This window comes from Galleria mellonella, unplaced genomic scaffold (assembly GCF_026898425.1).
Source record: "Galleria mellonella isolate WM207_F2 unplaced genomic scaffold, CSIRO_AGI_GalMel_v1 utg213, whole genome shotgun sequence".
In the NCBI taxonomy this organism is placed as follows: domain Eukaryota; kingdom Metazoa; phylum Arthropoda; class Insecta; order Lepidoptera; family Pyralidae; genus Galleria; species Galleria mellonella.
The window spans coordinates 6,542,479-6,565,998 of NW_026442039.1; the positions used below are offsets into that span (position 1 = coordinate 6,542,479).

The 23,520-nt window shown below is 33.6% G+C and overlaps 1 protein-coding gene across 2 annotated transcripts; it reads right to left on the reverse strand.

Annotated features, from left to right (window-relative positions):
• Nucleotides 1-490: 490 nt before the first annotated feature.
• Nucleotides 491-23,154, reverse strand: LOC113509490 (netrin receptor unc-5-like). 2 transcript variants are annotated; one of them, XM_052894555.1, is made up of 10 exons: nt 22,804-23,154; nt 18,592-19,044; nt 7,794-7,972; nt 6,695-6,773; nt 5,579-5,749; nt 5,103-5,246; nt 4,639-4,773; nt 4,092-4,215; nt 3,393-3,508; nt 491-2,632 (listed from the first exon to the last, which is right to left on the reverse strand). In XM_052894555.1, exons 1-10 carry the CDS (start codon nt 22,874-22,876, stop codon nt 2,466-2,468), a joined length of 1,641 nt encoding a protein of 546 aa, XP_052750515.1. In that variant the 5' UTR covers nt 22,877-23,154; the 3' UTR covers nt 491-2,465. The 2 variants fall into 2 exon arrangements, with proteins under 2 accessions (XP_052750515.1, XP_052750516.1); XM_052894556.1 differs by having other exon boundaries at nt 18,592-19,054.
• Between the last annotated feature and the right edge of the window lie 366 nt (nt 23,155-23,520).

Consider the following 23,520-nt stretch of genomic DNA (forward strand, 5'->3'; position numbering starts at 1 on the left):
ATCTTTCATTATATATACAATATACATCTTAAATTATATAGACAAAGTTTCTCCATACAAATGCTTCGAGAAAAGCGGGTCAACTTTTTCATACAACTTTGCGTGATAAATTGTGCGTGATAAGTGATACATTTATAACTTCTATATTTATTTTGTCTTTTAATTTCTGCATCTTTTTAATGCGTAAATACTCATTTTATTTATTAAATAATACGTCAAGATACATTGTATGCGTAAATACACAGGACAGTAAGTACAGGAACACGGATAACAAAACGAGACAGCTAATTTAACAATTAGCTGACAAAAAGTTGACCCGTTTTTGAGACTCAATACATACAGACATTTGTATGGATTTACACTTTAAAAATAGTTCAACTTTTGGTTTATCCATGAATAGCCTTTAATGTAAAAAGAATATTGTTGTATGTTAAAAGAATATAAAGGTTAAAAAAAATTATAGAGAAATAAAACTCTTTTTTTTTTGCTGTAATTTTTTTTAATTTTTTTTTTAATATATAAAATATCACAGTTTTTAAATACATTATTTACAATTATATACTAGGATTACATAGTATCTTTAATAACAACAGACTTGTGTTAACCTTAATATTTTTTATATTAAAAGTAAAATAACAAATAAACGATCTTACTATGGAGGTCCACCTGTGGGACCGTGGGATGTCATAATGAAACCGATTCATTACTACCGAACACCTATAATAACACTTCTACCCGCTTTTGGTTAAATATCTATCTCATTTTTAACTGACTTTTAAAAGAAGGAAGTTATCTATTCGGTTATTTTTTTATGTTTCTTAACTCCGTCATTTATAAATCGATTTTAAAAATTCATTTTATATCTAAAAGACTATACTTATAGTTTGGTCCCTTAGAAATTTCATCAAAATCGGTGCAGTAGTTCAGCTTTTAAATAAAAATAACTGGTTATACTACAATTAACTTTTTTTTTATACAACTTAGAATGCCATACAAGCTGACGGCCCACCTGATGGAAAGTGGTAACCGTCGCCTATAGACATGAGCAGTACCATGCACATAACAGAGTATACTGTTATGTCCATGTCAATTAAAGCCGGTTTTTTTATAAAATACAAACATACACACGTATATATCCAGGCTCATAATATTGTAGGCACTTTTGTTCTGTTGTTTGAACTCACTACATTATTACGATTATTATCAAAAACAGGTTCAAATTAAAAATTCAAATTATTATTAAAAAAAAATGGCTAATTGAAAATGCTTTTTACAATTTGAATGAATTCTTTGCTTTTAGACATTTTTTTTTTATTTTGACATTATAAATAATTTAATTAATACATAAGGTGATCATTAACATATCCTAATGGTGACCACGTGTTAGTTTGTGACTGTCGATTGACGTGCTTTATTTTATTTTCAACTTTATTGACGATTTTATTGTATGTTTGTAAAATAATTTATGTTATGTAATTAATCGTATTGTATGCCCGATGTATAGGTGGGCTGTGTTTTCCTTTAAGACCTAAATAACATCTTACGAAAAATTATAATGTATTGCTCACAATAAATATTTATTCTATTCTATTCTATTATCATAGAATTTGATATTTTATATTGTTTTTTTTTATAAAATAGAAGAAAAACTAATATGCAGCTCACTTGATGGTAAGCGACTATGGTCGCCTATAGGCGCCTACAAATTTTAAAGAAATTGCAAATATGTCGCCGGCTTTTAAAAAGGAAAATGCTCTTTTCTTGAAGGTTTCAACAAAAGGTTTTCAAAGCGTATTTGAACTTGAATTTTAAATTATGCATTATAATAATTTAATTATAATTAAAATTGTGTCTGATATAATTTTCAACGCTACGAGACAGTTAATGTGGGGAAATCGATTAATAATTATATGTATTTTGTTTTGTAATTAAATAATTAAGCGAATATATATAATAAATAAGAAACACAGAGGTCATAAAATAAGATTCGTGTCAAGTTATTTTTTTCTAGAATCTACCTTACAGGATGGGGTTCTATAAAAGAAGTGTCTTAAAGTTTCTTCAGGGTCGGCAACGCGTACGTGACACGCCTAACGTTGCAGATGCCCATAGGTTACAGTGACCGTTTACTATCAGACGGGCTGTATGCTTGTTTACCACCTTCGTGTTATAAAAATATATTTATTTAAATTTTATTATACACAAAAATTACATTGGTATAATTTATTTTAAATAAAGATGTACAGTACAACAGGCGAGCTTAACTCTGTAAGAGTTCTTTTCCAGCAAATTGATGACGCTTCCCCATTCCTGTGTTATGACTGACTTATATACAACTTACAAGTGATCCATTGTTTAAATTACTAACTTAATAGTATACATAAATCGCACATAAAAAAAAACCATACAATCAAAACAATAAATGCATTTTGGTTAAATAATTATTGTTATTAAATAATAACAGTTCATTTGACAATGGTCAAACATATTTTATCTCTATAACTGGTGTCCAGAGGGCCAGTGGGTAAGGTGACTGCTACGTCCACCTTTGAGATCGAGGTAGGTGATGACGTCACTAGGTCCGCCATTTGCGACGAGGAGCACTCACTGGACCGTGACGTCATAGTTCTTGCTGTACAAAAAAGAACTAAATTACCAAAGGTAAAGGAAGGGATTGTAAGTAATGAGGAGGTAAGTACCCATTGCTATCAATACACTCAGGTCAACTTAATATAATCAGGTCGACTTCCACGCGGTTCCCTCTGGAAACTATCGTTATTCGATTAATTCGTCACAGTGGACTAAATGACCGGACTGTTCATCCTTACCTATCATCCTCACTGGTGAGGGATGTAACTAATAGCGCAGGCGGGGCTACCATTTATCATACATTAAAATGGCCATGTAGCCCCGGTATAGAATAGGCCACCCCTTCCTATCCCGTTGGTGTCGTAAGAGCCGACTAAGGAAGGGTGAGGGATGGGCAGCGTTCCTTTTAAAACATCTCTAAAACCTGACTGCGGTTGCCAAACCACTTGCCAAGTGTGGCAACTACAAAACTCCCAAGGAGAGGCTTGTGTTCAGCAGTGGACAGTTAAAGGCTAATGTGCTGATGAGATGATCCATTAAAATAAAAACAGCTTCAGCATCAGATTAATCCTCAATATAATTCTCATAAAAATTTACTATTTATACTCCTATTTTTGTTTCTTTGTGTACAGCGCCTTGTATCTATATTGTTGTTACTTGTGAAAACCTATTAGTGGCTTATTTTGTGATACTAAACTGTATTTTTTTGCTCTAGTGTAGCCCTGGTTTTCCTATGAATAAATAAATAAATAAAATAAATAAAAAATGCCTTAAAAATTACTATGCTACATTATTTCACTCACAGTTGGTATAACAGCTAGATGCGGAGTCAGCGGACGGGCTATATGGCTTCATCTCGTAGTGATTGCTGCCGGCCGTCGACTGTTGGCGACTTCTGTTGCCAAATGGAGAGGAATAGCTAGGGAAAACACATTATATAAGCTTAATACGAAATCTGGGGGGAAAGGGATTGTTGGCAATGGAATTTGACAGCCCCATTGCTAATAATATAGCCCTATTAGGTCGACCTCCACGTGGCTCTGCCTGGAAACCATCGTGAACAATTCTTGTTGAATTCGTCACGATGGGCTAACTGACCTGCTTTATCTTCACCTATCATCCTTCACTGGTGCCCTGCCGTTGTATACCGATAGCGCGGATGGGGTTACCATTCCATTATCACCCATTAATAAAAAAATACGAAATCTTTACGCTTCATACAATCAATGCCATGGACATAACAGAGTATACTGATACGCCCATGATACCCCCATGCGTTGCCATTCTTGAGGACTCAGGTGTTTTTTCACTGTTTGTTGTCACGAGTGTCCCACCAGCGTATACTGTTAGCGCAGGCGGGGTTACCATTCCATTATCATTTATTGAAAAAAAAAACACAACTACTTCACGGTAGAAACACAAATGGGACAGAGGTACTCAAGCAAACGACTTTTGCACAAGGTCTCCGTCTGGTAAAGTCGGTTGTAAATAAAACAGCGTACCTGTCTCTCAGCTGTGGCATATCATAGTGATTATCAGGCACCTGCATCCAATACTCATTGCACGTGCGTGTTAGGTCCGGCGCGGTGTTTCCCTTGTCGCGGTTCGAGTACGATTTCGGTATACCTATTCGAAATTTAACTTAATTAGTATTGTTATAAGATTAAAAATATCATTTACAAGATTTGAAGTCTGAAATTTAAATTAAAAGAGGCTTGCTTTCTAATTTCTTTTTTTATTTACTTAAAAATAGAGTTGACAATTGGATTGTCTTAAATTTTGTTTTATCTGTAATTGTATTAAGCCACATATTAGTTAATTTTAAACGAATCTTAATAATTATTTTTTGATCGATAGAATTTGTTTATTTATTACATTTTAATATGCCAAGAAAGTGTAAATAAATAGTGGACTTAACGTTCCACGAACGGACGTAATATTTCTGAGGATATTACTTATATATATATATATATATATATATATATATATATATATATATAACATAACATTTATACATGTTTATACACATACGTGTTTAGTACTAATTACCTGCTCTACCAGCAGCGTACCCGGGTCTACCGCTCCTGTACTTGCACCAAACGAACAGAATAGCTGCTCCAGCGGCCAGCATCACTACCGTGATACCAATCCCCACGTACATAGTGGTATTGTTTGTGTATAATCCTACAGAGACATTTTTGAAATATAATTATTTTAAAATACATTTTTTTTTATTTTAATTACAATTTTAGACTTATGATAGTTATTATTCTACAAAACTTTAAATACTGGCAACCCTTACTTGCAACCAATTTGATAGGAGAACTTATCAAAAAACATTATGAGTATACCATATTTATCAAAATCATTACCTATTTTCATCTGGCAACCCCATGAAACAAGTGAAGCGTAGCAACTACTAGCAAAACCCCCCTTGGATCCCATGGGGGAGCCTATATTCAGCAGTGGGCAGTTAATGGCTGATACAAACTACAAGACCTTTAACAACTCACTCATTCCTGTAGAACATAATCCGTCCACACATGAGGCGTGCTGCAAAGAGGACTCTGTGCAGGATCCGGAGCATTTTCTTCTTCTCACCCTGACGCAATCCTCGCTGCATGAGGACCATGTACCCCATGAAGACCAGGTGCCACCTACGAACAGCACCTTCAATCTTTGCTAACTGGTAATCCTTAATCCTATCTCCAACTCCTGGATTAAGGTCTTTCTCTTTGGTAGGAAGATATAGTCCATTGTTCCACCTCAGAACTTCGTCATTTATAAACATATTTGAAAAATTGTTATTTTCATCTGAAAGGATGTACTTTGAGATTGGTCTCGTGAGAAATTTTATCAATATCGGTTCAGTAGTAAATTACTGAATAAAATTTACAAAAACTATTAAGTTTTAGATCAAAACTGGTTTTAACACAATTGAAGTAGTCTTTTTCTCGAGAGGCACAATCTTTGATTATACATTTCTTACCATTTTGGCATCTCATACAGTCGTCGTCGCTCTGCGAAGACGCCCCTCTACAGTGCGCTCCGCCGTTAGCGGGGGCGGGCTCCGTGCAGGTGCGCGTGCGCCGCCGCCCGCTTGTTTGCGCACCGCAACGACACGGTAACCATGGCGACCAATCCGACCAGCCGCCGTTCACTAAACATATTTTTAATTTCGTCAACACAATTTTTGGTTACGTAGATATTGGGTAAGTACACCACACCCAGTACCTCGATACTGAGGAGGCATGGCTGATTTGGAACAGCATGTAAAATGGGCGTAACCGTGCATTTTGCGATTTCCACGATAGCTGCTTTCCATTATTTCCTTTGCAGGTTTATATACCAAGTTATCTAAAAAATCCGAACTTTAAAACTTTTTTAATATTTTGTTATGCTCATGGTGCTCCTCATGCTTTGCCATTCCTAAAGAGTACGTATGGGTAATATAGATACCGATCCGATATCTATATATTGGGTTCGTCTGAACATTGATAGCGGAAAATAGGTCATCACCAATATCGGTCGGATATCTATTTTCGAAGATGTAAAAAGTTTGCCATCCAATATTGTTTTTTGGATAACAGACTTTCATCATATTCTTTATTGGACCATTATATAGATATTGCAACTAAAATACATAGATATTACTATATATTACTCATCCCTACTAAGAAGTAAGACATTATACTTCCACACCCTGTAGTTTTACTGTTATATCCCTCCCTATATATTGAAACAAATGCCTTAGCGACAAAAACAATAACAAAGAAAAAACTTGGGTCAAGAATGCTCAAGCATATGATTTTTGCATAAAGTCTCCTTATGTCGTAGTTTGGATGCCAAACGGTTAACACTAAGCTCCAAGCAGCGATCTAATAATTTGCCTGACGTTGAACAAAATGGCAGCCGGAAATCGACAGCCAAAATGGAAGGTTGTGGAACTTCTAGTAGTAACAGTTGTGGTCAATCTTGAAGTGTTGGCAGTGGCACATATACTAATGGTAGCGGAATTAAACAAAATAATTCTAATCAACAAACCAAATCCTTTTAATGAATAATTAAACAAGCATAAACAATAATTAAAATAACATAGACATACCATACACAGATAGGACAGCGACATCGGACTCCCGTCGGCCAGCAATGTTCTCAGCTATGCACGTGTAGTTTGCCATATCCTGTGTACAATTTTTTTTATGCAACTTAGAATGGTAAACAAGCTGACGACGGTCCACCTGATGGAAAGTAGTAACCGTCGGCTATTTATAAACAAATCATAATTATTAACAAGGTATCTTAGTTAGACACTGCTAAATTGCATTTCGGGGATTCGGAAGTCGAATCACAGTTTTGAGCTAAACCTCAAGTAAAAAAATTTAGGGAACATTTAAAAAATATTATTACTTGCATCATGTTTTTTGGTAAATCGTTGTTTTGTAAGCTATATTAGAGTCCTTTTCGTTGAACAAAATTAGCAGTATATGAGTAGTAAATATTAATAAATTATCTATCTATTATCATGTCAATTTCTTGCAACAAGTTGCTTCTTATGCAACTGATTGCATAGAATCGACAGAGAGAACACAATATCTAATGAAATATCCTTTATTCTCTGTCCCAAATACTATACGTTTGGTAGAGAAAGAAAAAGAAGAGAAATTACCCAATCTGACATCCCAGGATAGAAAATCTTGAATATGCAAAATTAGGAAAGCCAAGCTGATATTAAGAGGAAATTAGTTAAAAACCAGTCATCATAATCATCATATTGGCTGTTAACTGTCCACTGCTGAACATAACCCTCCCCCAATTAGGGAGTGTCTCCAGTAGTTGCCACATTTGGTAAACGGGTTGGCACCCCAGTTAGACTTTGGAGATGTTTTAAGAAGGACGCTGATGCCAATATCTTGCCCATTAAGTTCACTTAGTCGCCTCTTACGACACTCACGGGAAAGGAAGGGGTAGCCCGTTCTATGCCGGGGTCACATGGCTACCTTAAGATCTATAAAAGGTGAAAAACAGTGACCAATAAAGCAATAAAAGGTAAAATCACCGGACCATCTCACGGTTTCATTCATAATGATAGTTCTAGCATCATTTATATGATTAAAATTCCAATCAGATGCCAAATTACAATCATTTCATTAGACACCCGTCTTGTATTACCAGATGTTATAGTTTATCTGTGATCACCCTACCTGCAAATCAACTTTCGGTAAGACAAGCGTTTCATCGCTGGCTTCCAACACAGCCCCGTTTCTCGACCATTTGATGGTAGCGGACGGCGCGGCAGGTGGGGGCACGCAGCGGAAACTAACCCCCCTGCCGGCTTCAACCGTTACCGACTGGGGTTGGTGGTTGAATTGCTTCTTTATGTCTATAACAATAAGGTTCAAATTAGAATAGAAATTGTGCAGCGTTCGTAAATTAAATTTAAATACATAAATAAATTTGCAGCTATGAATATTTTTAAAAGTAAAAATAGGCATACAATTACAGGTTTTTTTTTTTTTTATATCCTCACTATCAACGTTACAATGTCGATTAGATTGTGAAAGAAATTATTAGCAAACTTTTTTTAATTTCAACCGGCTTTAATAAGAAGCAGGGTCTCAATTCGATTGCATTTTTTTATATTTGTTACCTAGTAACTCGATTAGTTCTATACTGATTTAGGAAATTCTTTTTATTTTAAAGTTTTCATAAAAAGGGAATATTAAGGTTTTTTCAGGATCGGCAACATGCACGTGATACTCCTAGTGTTGCAGGCGTTCATAGGCTACAGTGATCATTTACCATTAGACGGGCTGTATGCTTACCGCCTTTAGTTACCTCTATGTTCCATTTGTCTGCTAGTTAAACTGTCATATATGTTTGTTTACTATATATCTATCTATTTACTGTATGGATAATCCGGTAGTATTATATTATTGTTAACCTATTCCCTTTGGCCGCAACAGAATATCAGTGCTTTGCTCTTTTGAGGGCGAACCAATAAACTGAGTTGTGACCATTTTGTATTGCTATGGTACACGCATAAACGAAAAATTGTATTTAGCTTCATGTATTTTTTTTTTTTTTTTATAATTTATGTTATCTCACTTTTTAAGTATAACAATATACCATATGTTGTAATTTGTGTGCTGTAAGTAATGCAAATAAATTATCTATCTATCTATCTTTGTGGTATACAAAAATATGTACTTACAGATTGATCCCAAAGAAAATTTATCAAAATCGGTTCCGTAGTTTAGTTTTAGATTATAATTCGTGTTTCAACCGTGAAGCAGTTGTGTTTGCATGGTTGTGTTTCGGTTTAAAGGGTGGGATATGGCGTGAATTTACTGGGTACAGAGGAATAACGCCTGAGTCCTCAGGAATGGCAACGCATGAGGGGTATTATGGGTGAAACAGTATACTCTGTTATGTCCGTGGTACTGGTCCATATCTATAGGCGACGGTTACCACTTTCCATCAGGTGGGCCGTCAGCTTGTTTGCCATACTAAGTTGTATAAAAAAAAAAAAATTTTGTCACAGTTGAAGTCGAATTTTTGTGTTAAGTATCGATAGTGTATTTAAAACTCTTTTTATTTAAAAATAGTAGTATTAGTATTTATAAACATAAAATGTAACTTTCATGCAATAATTCAAAACCCGCTACAACGTTCACACCCTCAGAACATCCCAAATAAAAAGAGCTAGTAAGCATTTATCAAACAGCAAAGTATTTGAGTTAACGAGCGGAAATAATGCTTCCTTCACGTAATGGTTCCGTTGCTCCCTGCCGGGGGATGAAGGGAGGATAGTTAAAAATTACGATATTTTTAACCGATGATGGCTCATTGAACTTTTTCTTTGACTATTTTATTACTTTTGGGGTCAGTCCTGAGATACCGTTCCATAGATTGTTTAAAAATAAAATTACTTTTTTAATTTAATATTTTAGCAAAATTATTATAGTATGGTCCTTACCTTGAGAATTAAATGTATCTAAAGCAATTCTAACGCAAATTTTAGTACCTAATTTAGATATTTAATAACATTTCGAGGTTTTCCCAAGAGACTACAGCATGGGGTTCTTCAAAAGGGGGGTAAAGAGGTTTCTTCAGGGTCGGCAACGCGCGCGTAATACCTCTGGTATTGCAGACGTTCATAGGCTACGGTAACCGCTTACCATCAGGTGGGCCGTATGCTTGTTTGCCACCTCAGTGGTATAAAATTCAGTGTGGACTTGGTATTTGAAATATGTTTTTATGATAATTAGAATGCCAAACAAACTGACTGACTACATGATAAAATTAAGGAAACCGTAGAAAAGAGGGCACAATTTATAAAAAAAAAATACAACTAAATTAGGAATCTCCCTCATTATGCAGTCAGTTGAAAGGAGGCAATATCCTATAATTTTCCTGTAATAAGTTTTTTTTTTATACAACTTAGAATGGCATACAAGCTAACGGCCCACCTGATGAAAAGTGGTAACCGTCGCCTATAGACATGAGCAGTACCATGGACATAACAGAGTATACTGTTTCGCCCATAATACCCCCATGCGTTGCCATTCCTCTGGTGTTATTCCTCTGTACCCAGTAAATTCACGCCATATCCCACCCTTCAAACCGAAACACAGCTGCTTCACGGTTGAAACACGAATAGGACAGAGGTACCCAAGCAATCGACTTTTGTACAAAGTCTCCCTCTGGTAAAAAACTCCTAGAAAACTCCTACAAAAAGCCTTTTATGCATCTAATTGAATTAGTGAAGTTATTTGCTGTAACTATACACGTGTAAATTATTCAGAGCACTGTGTTGTTCAACTTGAATCAGACATAGTACTCGTGAAACCATACACACACTATGATTCTGGTTAATATTTTACAGATGTTCGCTTTGTGTATGACTTGTATGAATGCTGCCAGCTCACACGATCCTAATCGAAAGCATATTGTGAAATAACAGACGATACTAATAGAGCGACGAAGGTATCTGTATGTGTGTATAGGAATAGTGATTCTATAGGTAGAAGCTTTTTTTTTTTTTATTGGATGAAAATGGAGTGGTGACCCCGCCTGCGCTAATGGGATGCGCTGGCGGGGCACCAGTGAAGGGTGATCGATGAGGATGAAAACAGGCCAGTTAGCCTATCATGATGAATTCATCAGGAATTAATCATGATAGTTTCTTGTGGGAACCGCAAGGAGGTCGACCTGGTTGGATATATTGTTAGCAATGGGATTCTCAGTCTCCATTACTTACAATCCCTTTTCTCCCCCCTATAGGTAGAAGTCGTGGCAGTCTGATAAATCACATAATGGATTAATCAGTCAAATACTGAATGTTTTTTTTTTAAAGTTTGATGAATAGAGTGATAACCCCGCCTGCGCTAACGGTATACGCTGGCGGGACACCAGTGAGGCATGGTAGGTGAATAATGAAATAAGCAGGTCAGTCAGCCCATCGTGATGAATACACCTGGAACTCAGCACGATGGTTTCCAGGGGGAACCGCGTGGAGGTCGACCTGACAGGGTATACTGCTAGCAATAAGACCGGTAGCCCGCATTACTAACGATCCCTTCCCCCCCCCAAATGCTGAGGGTTGCATTTTTTTTTAATAGCCATATATTTTCATTTTGCCCGTCACTGATCTTCTTTTGTTTTTTTTTTTTTCCATTGTAAATATTACTTTAAAAATCTTATAACAAGGAATTACATAAAAGGAGCGATAAAATTGTCAATTCATAGCAGATTAGTGTATAGAAAATGTTATACAGCCGTACATGTAACCCTACCAAATTCAGATACAACCTGCTTGCATACTTTCTACATAAACTGTGTCAAATGTATAATCCAGTAATGTAAAATTTGTCATTGATAAATAATTGACATATCAAACATTTTCTATATACTAGCCTGCTATGCATTGAGAAAAATTACAACTGCTGGTGTACCTTTCGTCCTCTTTTTACTAATTATATTCGCATAAAAAGAAAGGAGGCAAATATATGATTTACTGTTTTTATTTTATCATTCCTTGTATGTAATACTTTGTTCTTAGTTCAAAATATACAAAATTAAAAAGCTATTCACCGTTATTGTCATTTTGCAAATATCGTGACGCACGCACACACACTCATTTTTGATGTAACTGCTGTGATGTGCAATTTTTTTTGTATTTTCTTTATTTATATTTTTTGTATACTTTCTTTATTATAATTTTTAATTATTTTTCACCCCCTGTGTGGGTGTAGTCGTATATTTTGTAAAGTAAAGTTTCTTTCTTTCTTAAAAAAAATGCATTAAATTTGGTACAGCACTTTTTATGAGCACTTTATATATATATATATATATATATATATATATATATTGAAAGCTAATTGTACTTCGCTATTGGGATACCAAGTGTTAAACCAAATAAATAAATTTTCTATTTTCATGTGTATAAATATTATAATTTTGTGATATATGTGGAGTGAAACCTTGAATGCCATATATGGTTTAACCTAATGCATATTTATATGATGGTAACTATATTCATTATTATGAAATAAACCATATGGCCCTGAATATTGGTAAATGTTATGCAATATCTTTTACGAAAAGTGTATCGAAGCAATGTATGTAAATCAATGTATGTCACATTAATAACCTAATAGTTTATAAGCATAGTTTGGTAGTTTTGTTTTTGATTCTTGTTTTGTATGTAGTTTTTATCTATCATTCTTTTTTGTATTAAAAATCAACCTATTATGTTTCATCTCTGTGAATGTTGAGTACAACTATAATTCGATTGCAATCTTATAATGCTATTGTTGTACCACAAAAAAATATATATTATATATATATATATATATATATATATATATATATATATATATATATATATATATATATATATATATATATATATATATATATATATATATATATGTAAATTATTTATTTATTCATTAGTACAAATATGTGTACATGGCGGACTTAATCCTAAAAGCATTCTCTCCCAGTCAACCATAGGGAAGTGTCAGAATACTCGAATGCGGTACTAGTAATTATTGATATACATACTAAAATTACATATACGAGAATAAATGAATAAATATATATAATTACCAAATATACTTATATACCATATACTATATTATACACGAAATTGAGAATAATATAAATATATATTTTTCTTTTTTTTTTCCAGGTGCGAATCTTCGGTCGTGGCTGCAAGGTTCGTCAAGGGCCGAACGTCGCTTCTCCGCTGTCACTCCAGCATCATCGCCCCCAGCGTGGGGCGTCTATTTCGAGACAATGCGTGACAGTTAATTGTCCACGCTCCTCTTTATTTTCGTCTGCGAGCTATTTGGGTGGGTTTCCTGTTTTTGGAATTTCTATATTCATTGTTCTAAGTGATATACTGAGTTGGGGTGGATCGGGATGAGCGTATCCAAAACAAAGTTTAAATACTGTTTTGTTTCACTTTAAATGATTTTAATGAGTTTCTCTTTTGTTTATTTATTACTAGCGTTTACACGCGACTTCGTCTGAGATATTGTTCTATTGGAAGTAAACGTAGTCTATATATCTTTTTTCCTCTTGAATATTATATATATAATGTTAGTTTATCCTCTTGAATATAAAGAGCCAAGAGGTAACAAACTAACGAGCATTTGGCATGAATTTACTGGGTACAGAGGAATAACACCTGAGTCCTCAGGAATGGTAACGCATGGGGGTATCATGGGTGAAACAGTATACTCTGTTATGTCCATGGTACTGCTCATGTCTATAGGCGACGGTTACCACTTTCCATCAGGTGGGCCGTCAGCTTGTTTGCCATTCTAGGTTGAATAAAAAAAAAATTAAAAAAAATATATTCATAATTATTCTTAATTAGTAAGGACTTTACATATAATAAAATTAAAATTCAATAAAATAATACTTATACCATTATCTCATTTAACTCATATAATATTTATTAATATAATTTCCACCTAGCTATTTATTCTTTAATTCTTTCTACCCAAAGGTTGTCTGGAAGAGATTGCTTAGCAATAAGACCGCCTTTTGTACTACACCATACTTATTGGCAATTGTTCAACAAATCCTATAATGTTGGTGCAATAAAGTGTTAAATAAATAAATAAATAATATACATATATTATAATGAATTAAATATAATAGTCCTAGGATAGATTATTGTGAGAATAATTATTATCATAGGAGGCGACTAAGTAAACTGAATGGTTGAGTAATGAGTAATAGCGTCCCTCTCCCTTTGCGGTTGCCAACCCGCTTGCCAAACGTGACAACTACTGCCGACCTTATAGAAAAGGCCTATGTTTAGCAGTGGACAATTAACAGCTGATATGGTGACAGTGTTATGCTTTTTTTTTAATTCTATCTCATTTAGAAGGATTAATTTATTATTTTATTTCTAATATTAATTCCTAAAAAAATCTGTCAGTTGCCAGTTGAATTTACACGCCAAGGGTTCCGTACATAAATATATATGACAAAGTTACATCTATTGCATTTATTTAATTCTAAAACAGATATGTGGTAGTTATTATTATTAATACTACTTGATTGATATTGATTCGTATTTTGGACCTTAATTCTAATTGAAAACTGTACCGCATAACTAAGTTTGTTTATTGGACATTCTTTGTATAATAATTTCTCAAAAATTATACTAGTAAGAAAATTGGTTTATTTTTCTTTTTACTTCTACTACCGCCGCCCATGATCACCCACAACACCAGCGGCATTGCAGGTGTGCTGCCGGCCTTTTGAAAAGGAACCAAAAGGATTCCTTTACACCGTTTTTAGTACGGAACCCTAAAACAGTAAACTAATTTGCCATGCCTATTGCAAAACTGGATTTTCAAGATGGTTACATTGATCGACATTGATGGCTCGACCATACTTAGGAGCGTATAATTTTAAATCGACCACTTCCGTCGCTCACCATGCTTAAGGCATAATAATTAACGAGTTAATTAATAAAGATGTTAAGGACCCTTCACTTTTTTTTATTTTTTTAAAGCAATTAAAACGCGATGAGGTAATAAAGTAATAAATGTTTGGTGAATTTTAAAAGCTCAACCGATAAAGCTATCTACATTTTAATTAAAATCCTATTAAATTACGACCAATATAATTATTTTCTCAAGTTTTATAACGTCTACTTTATATTTTTATAGCTTGATAAACAAGAATATAAGAACGACTACCGCAAAACACCTGGGGATCGAAAAAAAAAAAAAAAAAAAAAAATATATATATATATATATATATATATATATATATATATATATATATATATATATATATATATTTATACATATTTGTTTCTGCCTACACTAATTTATTTTTTTATTAGATGAAAATGGAGTGGTAACCACGCCTACGCTATTGGGATACGCTGGCGGGGCACCAGTGAAGGGTGATCGATGAGGATGAAAACAGGCCAGTTAGTCCATCATGATGAATTCATCAGGAATTAATCATGATAGTTTCCAGGGGGAACCGCGAGAAGGCCGACCTGGTTGGATATATTGCTAGCAATGGGATTCTTAGTCTCCATTACTAACAATCCCTTTCCCCCCCCTACACTAATTGGAGAGTGGCGTGACAGATATGTATGTATGTATATATAATTTAAATTTAGTTCTACAATAACGTAATATACACAATCTTAAATAATCTTGAGTATCTTAAGTTTACAAAAAAAAACTGCCTATAACTGTGCCTAAATCAGTTATTTTAGTGTAAAAACTAAATTACGGAACCATGTTTGAAAAAATAACTGTAAGACCAATTTGAAAGTTTATCCTTTCAGATAAAAAATGAATTTTCCAAGTCGGTTTAAAAATTACGCAGTTCTCAGTATGTTAACAAATATAAAAAAAAAATACAACCGCACTGAGAGCTTCTTCCTTTTTTGAAGTCGGTTAACAATAATGGTACAAAAAGTTTTATTCGACAGCTCTAGTTACAAACTGCTAATTCCACTTGGAACTGAAATACTCGAAACGATACTTCGTTAATCTCGAAACTGTCAATTTTCAAACGAGAATTTGTTATCAACTGAATTGCACACCCCTGCCTGGCTTGGAAATATAACAGAGTTAAATCTCTGTAAAATTTCACTATAAAACAACATACGGACAGGCAAAATTTTATATTTAAAAAAATATTAATGACTCATCTACAATCCGCGCATACTTAACTACGGCTATCTACGACTTCGTTTCAGAGTTGCTAGATATGAAATTTGATTTTTACCCAAATGTCCAATTTTTTACCTTGTCTCGTTTTTCACTACGTTTTATCATGCGACACAAAGTGAACCACGAAAAAAAGTTAAAAAAATCTTCATTTCATTTCTACTCTAGAGCTTTTGAACCTCACCGCTATTTTGCTATCGTCATTCATATATTTTACTGTACTTGCACTTTTTTATTTTACATTTAACAAGTACCAAAACTGTCTAAAATTTGCCTATATTTCTTTAAGCTCATATTCACTTCTCTCCAAAAATTACACCAAGAATTTCATTTTTCCAAAACTTTCACAATCACAACAAACTTTTACCCAAATCTGCAAAAGAAAAATACCCATTCTGGCAACACTACTTCATTTACGTGATAGTTGATTGGCTTCATTCGTAAAAATCATATTTCTTTTTTATACTACTTAGAATGGCAAACAAGCTGACGGCCCACCTGATGGAAAGTGGTAACCGTCGCCTATAGACATGAGCAGTGACATGGATATAACAGTATACTGTTTCGCCCATGATACCCCCCATGCGTTGCCATTCCTGAGGACTCAGATGTTATTCCTCTGTACCCTGTAAATTCACGCCCTTCACAGCCATGCAAACACAACTGCTTCACGGTGGAAACACGAATGAGTCAGAGGTACCCAAGCAATCGACTTTTCTACAAAGTCTCCCTCTGGTCAATATATATAAATTAAGTCAATCGACTTCCGATTATGTTTATTGGATACTGATAGGCTTATCACACGCGCCGCGAACATAATCTGTTTGTTTTTTTTTAATTTTATTGCATACACTTGAAATATTCCTATTTAGACATGACGCAACAAGAAGATTTTCTCTTCTTCAGAAGCAGAGATGATCTTTTTATTGCGTCGAGAGATAGAGAACTGTTCAAACTTGCTCAGTCCCTTTTTGGCCGTGTCAGACGGTTATACCCATTTATACCCGTATATATATATATATATATATGTATATCATTGGTATTCCACTTACTATAACCGACTATAAGGTACGCTCGACTGGGTACCGTCCTTTAATGATAAAATTTACATATTCATCACAGTGGGTGCCACTTCCTCTATGCGTAGGTATTTCGCTGAATTTTCTGTTGGGGTAACGCTTTATCTGTTGTCTATGGGAGAGATTTGTAGATTGAAAAAGAAACTGGCAATACCGTAGTTTTAGATAATGGAAATAATGAAATAAATGAATGATTAGGGAAAAAATATGTTTATATAGAATGTAGATAGATAGACCCTTTATTGTTTCTTCCAAAAGATTACATCAGTAAACTTACTTATTATAAATACAAACAATTACAAGAAAATATTACACTGAAAAAACAATGGGTAGCCTTATCGCTAAGAGCAATCTCTTGCAGGCAACCTTTGGATGGAATTGTAAATGATACTATTTGACAGAACTAAATAATTATTTACTAAAAGTAAATAAAAAACAGTGTTTTGTTTGAAATTTTTTCTAAGTTTTCCGGTAATGTATAATTATGATTTTGCTCCACAGAAAGCCCGACTTCAATTGTAGCAAAACCAATTATTTTGATTTAAAGGAAACTATTCAAGAAATTTAAAAAAAAAATCTATGGGACCAATCTGTAAATATACGTATTCAGATAAGAAAAAAAAAAATTCAAAACAATTTACAATAGATGGAGTTATGAGCCAACAAAATGAAAAATTACAACCTAATTCAGAACCTCCTTCTTTTTGAAGTCGGTTGAAAATGCCATAATAATAGAGTTAAATCAAATGATAGCAATAGGCTTACACTTGGGCAAACAGACGTTAGAATGCTATTTTCATTATTATAATTACAAATAGAAATAAGAAGAATTACATGAAGATTTTTTTTTAACATTATTTCATCCAAATTCAAAATTATATGCTTGTTGTATATTTACACTACACGTACACTAGTGTAATTGTTTTTTTTTATCTTACCTCTATCGTCACATTTCTAGTGTCTTAGTATAATTTGTTTCAGTGTTTTCAGTCTCTCATTATAGTTTATTTATTTGTTACAAGCTACAATAACAGTTTGCAAACAGAAATGAGCATGCCATAAAACAGAAAACAAAACAAAAATCTATCTATACGCAATTTGCCAATCTGACATTGGAAACATCAATAACAGTAAGTTAGAAGATAGTTATTACTAATCACAGTCATAATTCAAACTTATACCATTTCAAAATTATTATAATAACTTCTTTCCTTCAAGAGAAGTTAATAAAAAATAATATAGTTTTATTAAAGTTATCACAGAAACAAGCTTTATTAATGAAATGAAATTAGTAATAAATTGAAACAAGAAATTAATCGATTTTCGATTTGTACTATTTATTGGACATCAGTGTCTTATTTTGTATCTTGTGGTTCTGGCATAGAATTGGCCACCCCTTCTTTTTCCGTAGATAGCGTAAACGGCAACTCAGGGAATTTAATGATCAATGGGTAGGCAGCAGCATACAAAGACTAAATGCAGTTGCCAGTCCACCTGCTAAGCGTTACAACTATTTGCTCTCCCCTTATGGGAAAGGCCTATGTTCAGCATTGGAAAGTTAACGAATGGTATAATAAAAGATTGTTATATTCAAATTAATTATTGGTTTGATTAAATTTTCATTAAATTCTCTTGATACTGATATGCCTTGATTACGTCATACTACATCTACGATCTCAATATATGTAAGTACTTACATGCATATTCAATAAAAACAGCTTGACTTCTTATCCTCCCCTTGCTATTCCAAGCGTAGCATTCACAACTGTACTTCCCACCGAAATAGTCGTCTATCTCGTTCCTGCTAACATTTAATTCTGCTTCCACTACTCTGACTCCATTTTGAGGATCAACATGTTCCAACTGCTTCGTCTTCTCTGTTCTAACGTCATTACATTTGAAGAACACCTGCAAAGCATTAGCTGCTCTGCAAAGTAGTGTGGCCGGTTTTGTTCTTAAGACATAGGAGTTCTTTGGTTCTAGTTGAAATATTGGGAGACCGTCAATTGTCTCGTCGTTTTCAGGTAGAGGTATATAGTCTACGTCGTCCTCCACGGGTTTGAAGTCTGAGAGGTAGGGATCGAAGTTTATTAGCCCATCTGGATGTATGTATTCCGGTCTGGTTTCTTTTTGCGTCGTATGCTCAGTACCTGGAACAAGCTTTTCATTAAGAATTTTATTTTTAATTAGATAAAAAAAAAATTTAGAATCTTCAATTACTTATTTTAACCAATCTTAGAAAAAAATAGAAAATTTTGTATGCAATATTAAAGACAAGAAAAACTAATATATGTGTATATATTTTTTATAACACTTAAGTAGCAAATAAGCATGAAGTTAACCTAATGGTAAGCGGTTACCGTAGCCTATGAACGCCTGCAATACCAGAGGCATTACGTGCGCGTTGCCGACCCCGAAGAAACCTCATGACCCCTTTTTTGAAGAGCCCCATGTTGTAGTCTCTTGGAAAAACCTATATAGGGAGCTTACTCCATAACCTGAACGTATGTATAAAATATAATACTAACTTAAAAAATATTCTACGAGTATATTCACGTAATCAGATTTAAACTAGACGATTTTTGTACATAAAAGAACAAACAAAACAAAAAAAAGAAACCAAAACAAACAACCAAAACAACATTTTTTAGAATTTTTGTCTGTTGAGCATTATGTAAAAACTAGTCAATCAAAGTGTACGCGATTTTTACAGATGTATTCTTGAAATTCAAACTTAAAATGTGGTATAGGCTTTATCTCGATAGAATCTAGATATTGACAATTTCATTAGTTCATCTATTTTTAATATCCTGCAGCCTGCAAGCAAAAGTTAGTATAATAGCAGTGTCTAAAAGTACTTGTATCCAATTATACTGTTACATATTTTTTATCCTAGCTTACAAATTAGGGTAACTTGTGCCTTGCGCCTTCCAACACACAAGAACTAATACTTTGTATTTGTACATGCAGAATTAACAATTTTAAGCTACAAACGTAATAAACATGATGAAGAAAAGGAAAAAAAAAAAGAAATTATTGTTCAAGTAGAAGATTATAGTTAATTAAATTTTTAAATCTGTAACGTTCAATGTTTGGTATGTGAGAAGGTGAACAGTGTGAGTGTGTGTAATTACACATAAATATTTGCGGAATATAAATAGACGCAGGTGGCTCAGGACCGTTTCTTTTGACAGTCTATGGGGGAGGCCTATGTTCAACAGTGGACGGATAAAGATCGATAAATTTGCCACGTGATTACGGCATAGAATAAACCACTCCCTCCATGGGTGTCGTAAGAGGCGACTAAAGGAGCTTAATAATCGAAGGATGGGTAACAACGTCCCATTTAAAACAATGTCAAAGCCTAATTGCTTGGTTGCGGTTGGCAATCCGCCTGCCAAGCGTGGCAACTACTGGCAAAACCCCTCAAGGGGAAGGTTTATGTTCAGCAGTGGACTGTCAACGGCTTAAATAATATGATATATAAATATTATCCAAAAATGTAGATTTTTTTTATACAACTTAGAATGGCAAACAAGCTGACGGTCCACCTGATGGAAAGTGGTAACCGTCGCCTATAGACATGAGCAGTACCATGGACATAACAGAGTGTACTGTTTCGCCCATGATACCACCCATGCGTTGCCATTCCTGAGGACTCAGGTGTTATTCCTCTGTACCCTGTAAATTCACACCATATCCCACCCTTCAAACCGAAACACAACCATGCAAACACAACTGCTTCACGGTAGAAACACGAATGGGACAGAGGTACCCAAGCAATCGACTTTTGTACAAAGTCTCCCTCTGGTACTATATTATATATACTACTATCTAGTAACAAGATCTCCATTATATTTAGTTATATATATTAATTCTATTATATTCTTTGGGCAATTTGATCTAGTTTTTGCACCTATTCAGCACATCACAAAAGGGTATCGAGTTGCAACGTCCCTTTAGTTTGAAATCTTTCTTTTATGTCCGCTCCTATCTCGTCCGGTACATACTCGTTGTTTCTTTGGTAACAATACTGCGTCCAGGACTTTTTCTGCGGTTTTTTAATGAGAAATTTACTTTAGATATGTATGATATGATAAAAAGTAGCCTGTCATATATATATATATATATATATATATATATATATATATATATATATATATATATATATATATATATATATATATATATATATATATAACAAGCTGACGGCCCACCTGATGGAGAAGTGGTAACCGTCGCCTATAGATATGACTATGAACATAAGAGGGTATACTGTTTCGCCCATGATACCCCTCATGCGTTGCCATTCTTGAGCAATACTAAGTTTTACAATAATTAGTTAAGGGATCTGTAGTAATGCGGACTACCAGTCTCATTGCTAGGAATATACCCTGGCAGGTCAACTTTCACGTGACCGCCCTGGAAATCATCGTACTGAATTCCAGGTGTATTCATGACGACTGACTGACCTGCCCTTTCATTCGTACCTATCATCCCTCAGTGGTGCCCCCTAACGTATATCGTTAGGGGGGAAAGGGATTGTTAGAAATGGAGACTAAGAATCCCATTGCTAGCAATATACCCAACCAGGTCGACCTCCTCGCGGTTCTCCCTGGAAACTATTATAGTTAATTCTTGATGAATTCATCATGATGGGCTAACTGGCCTGTTGTCATTCTCATCTATCACCCTTCACTGGTGCTCCGCCAGCGTATCCCGTTAGCGCAGGCGGAGTTACCATACCATTTTCACACATAAAAAAAATGTATATCGTTAACGCAGACGGGCTTTACCATTCCATTATTATCCATTAAAAAAACACACTGACCAAGGTTTCTATATAATTAATCATTCCTTTGTAGCAGCCAATATTTTTTCAAGTAAAATTTAAACGATAACCCCGCCTGAGCTATCTGAGCAACGATGAACGATAATAGGTGACGATGAAAGCAGGTTGGATGATCAAAAAGAAGCGTGGAGTAGTCAATCTAATAGAGTATATTACTAGCAATGGGGAAGAATGTCCCCAGTACTAACAATCTCTCATCCCCCTAACAATATTAAGTATATATTTATGAGTAAATATTATTTTTTAACAATAAATCTTACATAAATCTGTTATCATTTAAATATAGTAAAGTAAAATAAATAAATACAATAAAACAAAGTAAGATGCGACTAAGATCGCATACTGTGCACGTCAAACATACTATTTATTGTCCTAGCAAGGAGACAGATCGTAGTATATATAAAGACATAAAAAATAATTAAATGTAATATAAAAATAATTTATTTGCATAAATATTATTAATAAAATATATCTTAATTGGTATTATTGTGGGATCACATATTTAGCCACGTTGTTTTAATGGCGTACAATATGTAAAATCTTATTTGTATGTATTTTTAAATAATTTCAAACCTTGCAGTAACAAAAAAATAAAAATAATAAATATCATGTAAATTATTTAAAGTACAAAGCATCTGTTATATATATATATATATATATATATATATATATATATATATATATATATATATATATTATATATATATATATATATATATATATTTATATTTATATTTATATAATATACTATTATTAATTAACTATTTTCAACCGAATTCAAAAAGAAGTAGGGTTTCAATTTGGTTGTATTATTTTTTTAGATTTGATACCTCATAACTCAATCAGACGCAAACCGATTTGGAATTTTCTTTTTTCTGAAAGGATATACTCAGAGACTGGTCTCATAGAAATTTAATCAAAATAGATTCAGTAATTCAGTTTTTTAGTCACAATTAAAGTCGATTATATTTTTGAAATACAATTTATTTATTATAGAAACATTTAAAATTTACGATGCAAATAATAAATATTAATTTAACAAAAATAAATATTTTACCTCCATTTTTGACGCGTCCCACAGTCATAATCACCAATAATGCAATCCTAAAAACATTTCTATCTAAAAACATCACTATAATAAAAAAAAAAACACTATTTAACTATTAAAAAAAATGTTATATCCACTGAAACCAGTCGCATCTATATTATCACTATTATTATTTATATAAATAATAATTTGTTTTCTCAAACGTATTCTTATTTCACTAAAAAGTACCACTAAGTAAAATTTAAACGAGTAAAATTCATTATATCTTATTGCATGCACTTTTATAAATGGAATTAGCTATTCGTAAAACACGTGTTACGCGCGGAGAAATGAATGAAACACGTGCACGCTTCAGCGATGAGCATGTCAAACTGGATTGGATGTTCCCGTAATAGGAATAGCATGCCATACTACACCATGAATGCATTCGCTACGAAATTGCATACTTCCATATCTCAACCACGTTTTATTTTTAACTTTAAAATTCGAAATCTCATTAGACAACTTTTGTAATGTATAAATATAGTAACAATAATAAAATTATATATTTATATAAAGTGGTAATTTAAAAACGAAAATGTGTATCGAATTATTTAATAAAATTTTCAATATTTATTTTTATTTGTAATTTTAAAATTATTTCTCACACAGACACATAATTAGTATCTGCAAATAAAAGATTACTTTAGAACTACTGTCGCCATCTGTAGTCAAATTGAAATTGTA

Coding starts and splice junctions, on each gene's coding strand:
- LOC113509490 (XM_052894555.1), bottom strand. CDS start 22,876: ATGTTTTTAGATAGAAATGTTTTTAGGATTGCATTATTGGTGATTATG. Junction 19,045..22,803: donor GGGACGCGTCAAAAATGGAG/GTAAAATATTTA, acceptor AGCTTGTTCCAG/GTACTGAGCATACGACGCAA. Junction 4,774..5,102: donor ATTATGTTCTACAGGAATGA/GTGAGTTGTTAA, acceptor ATGTCTCTGTAG/GATTATACACAAACAATACC.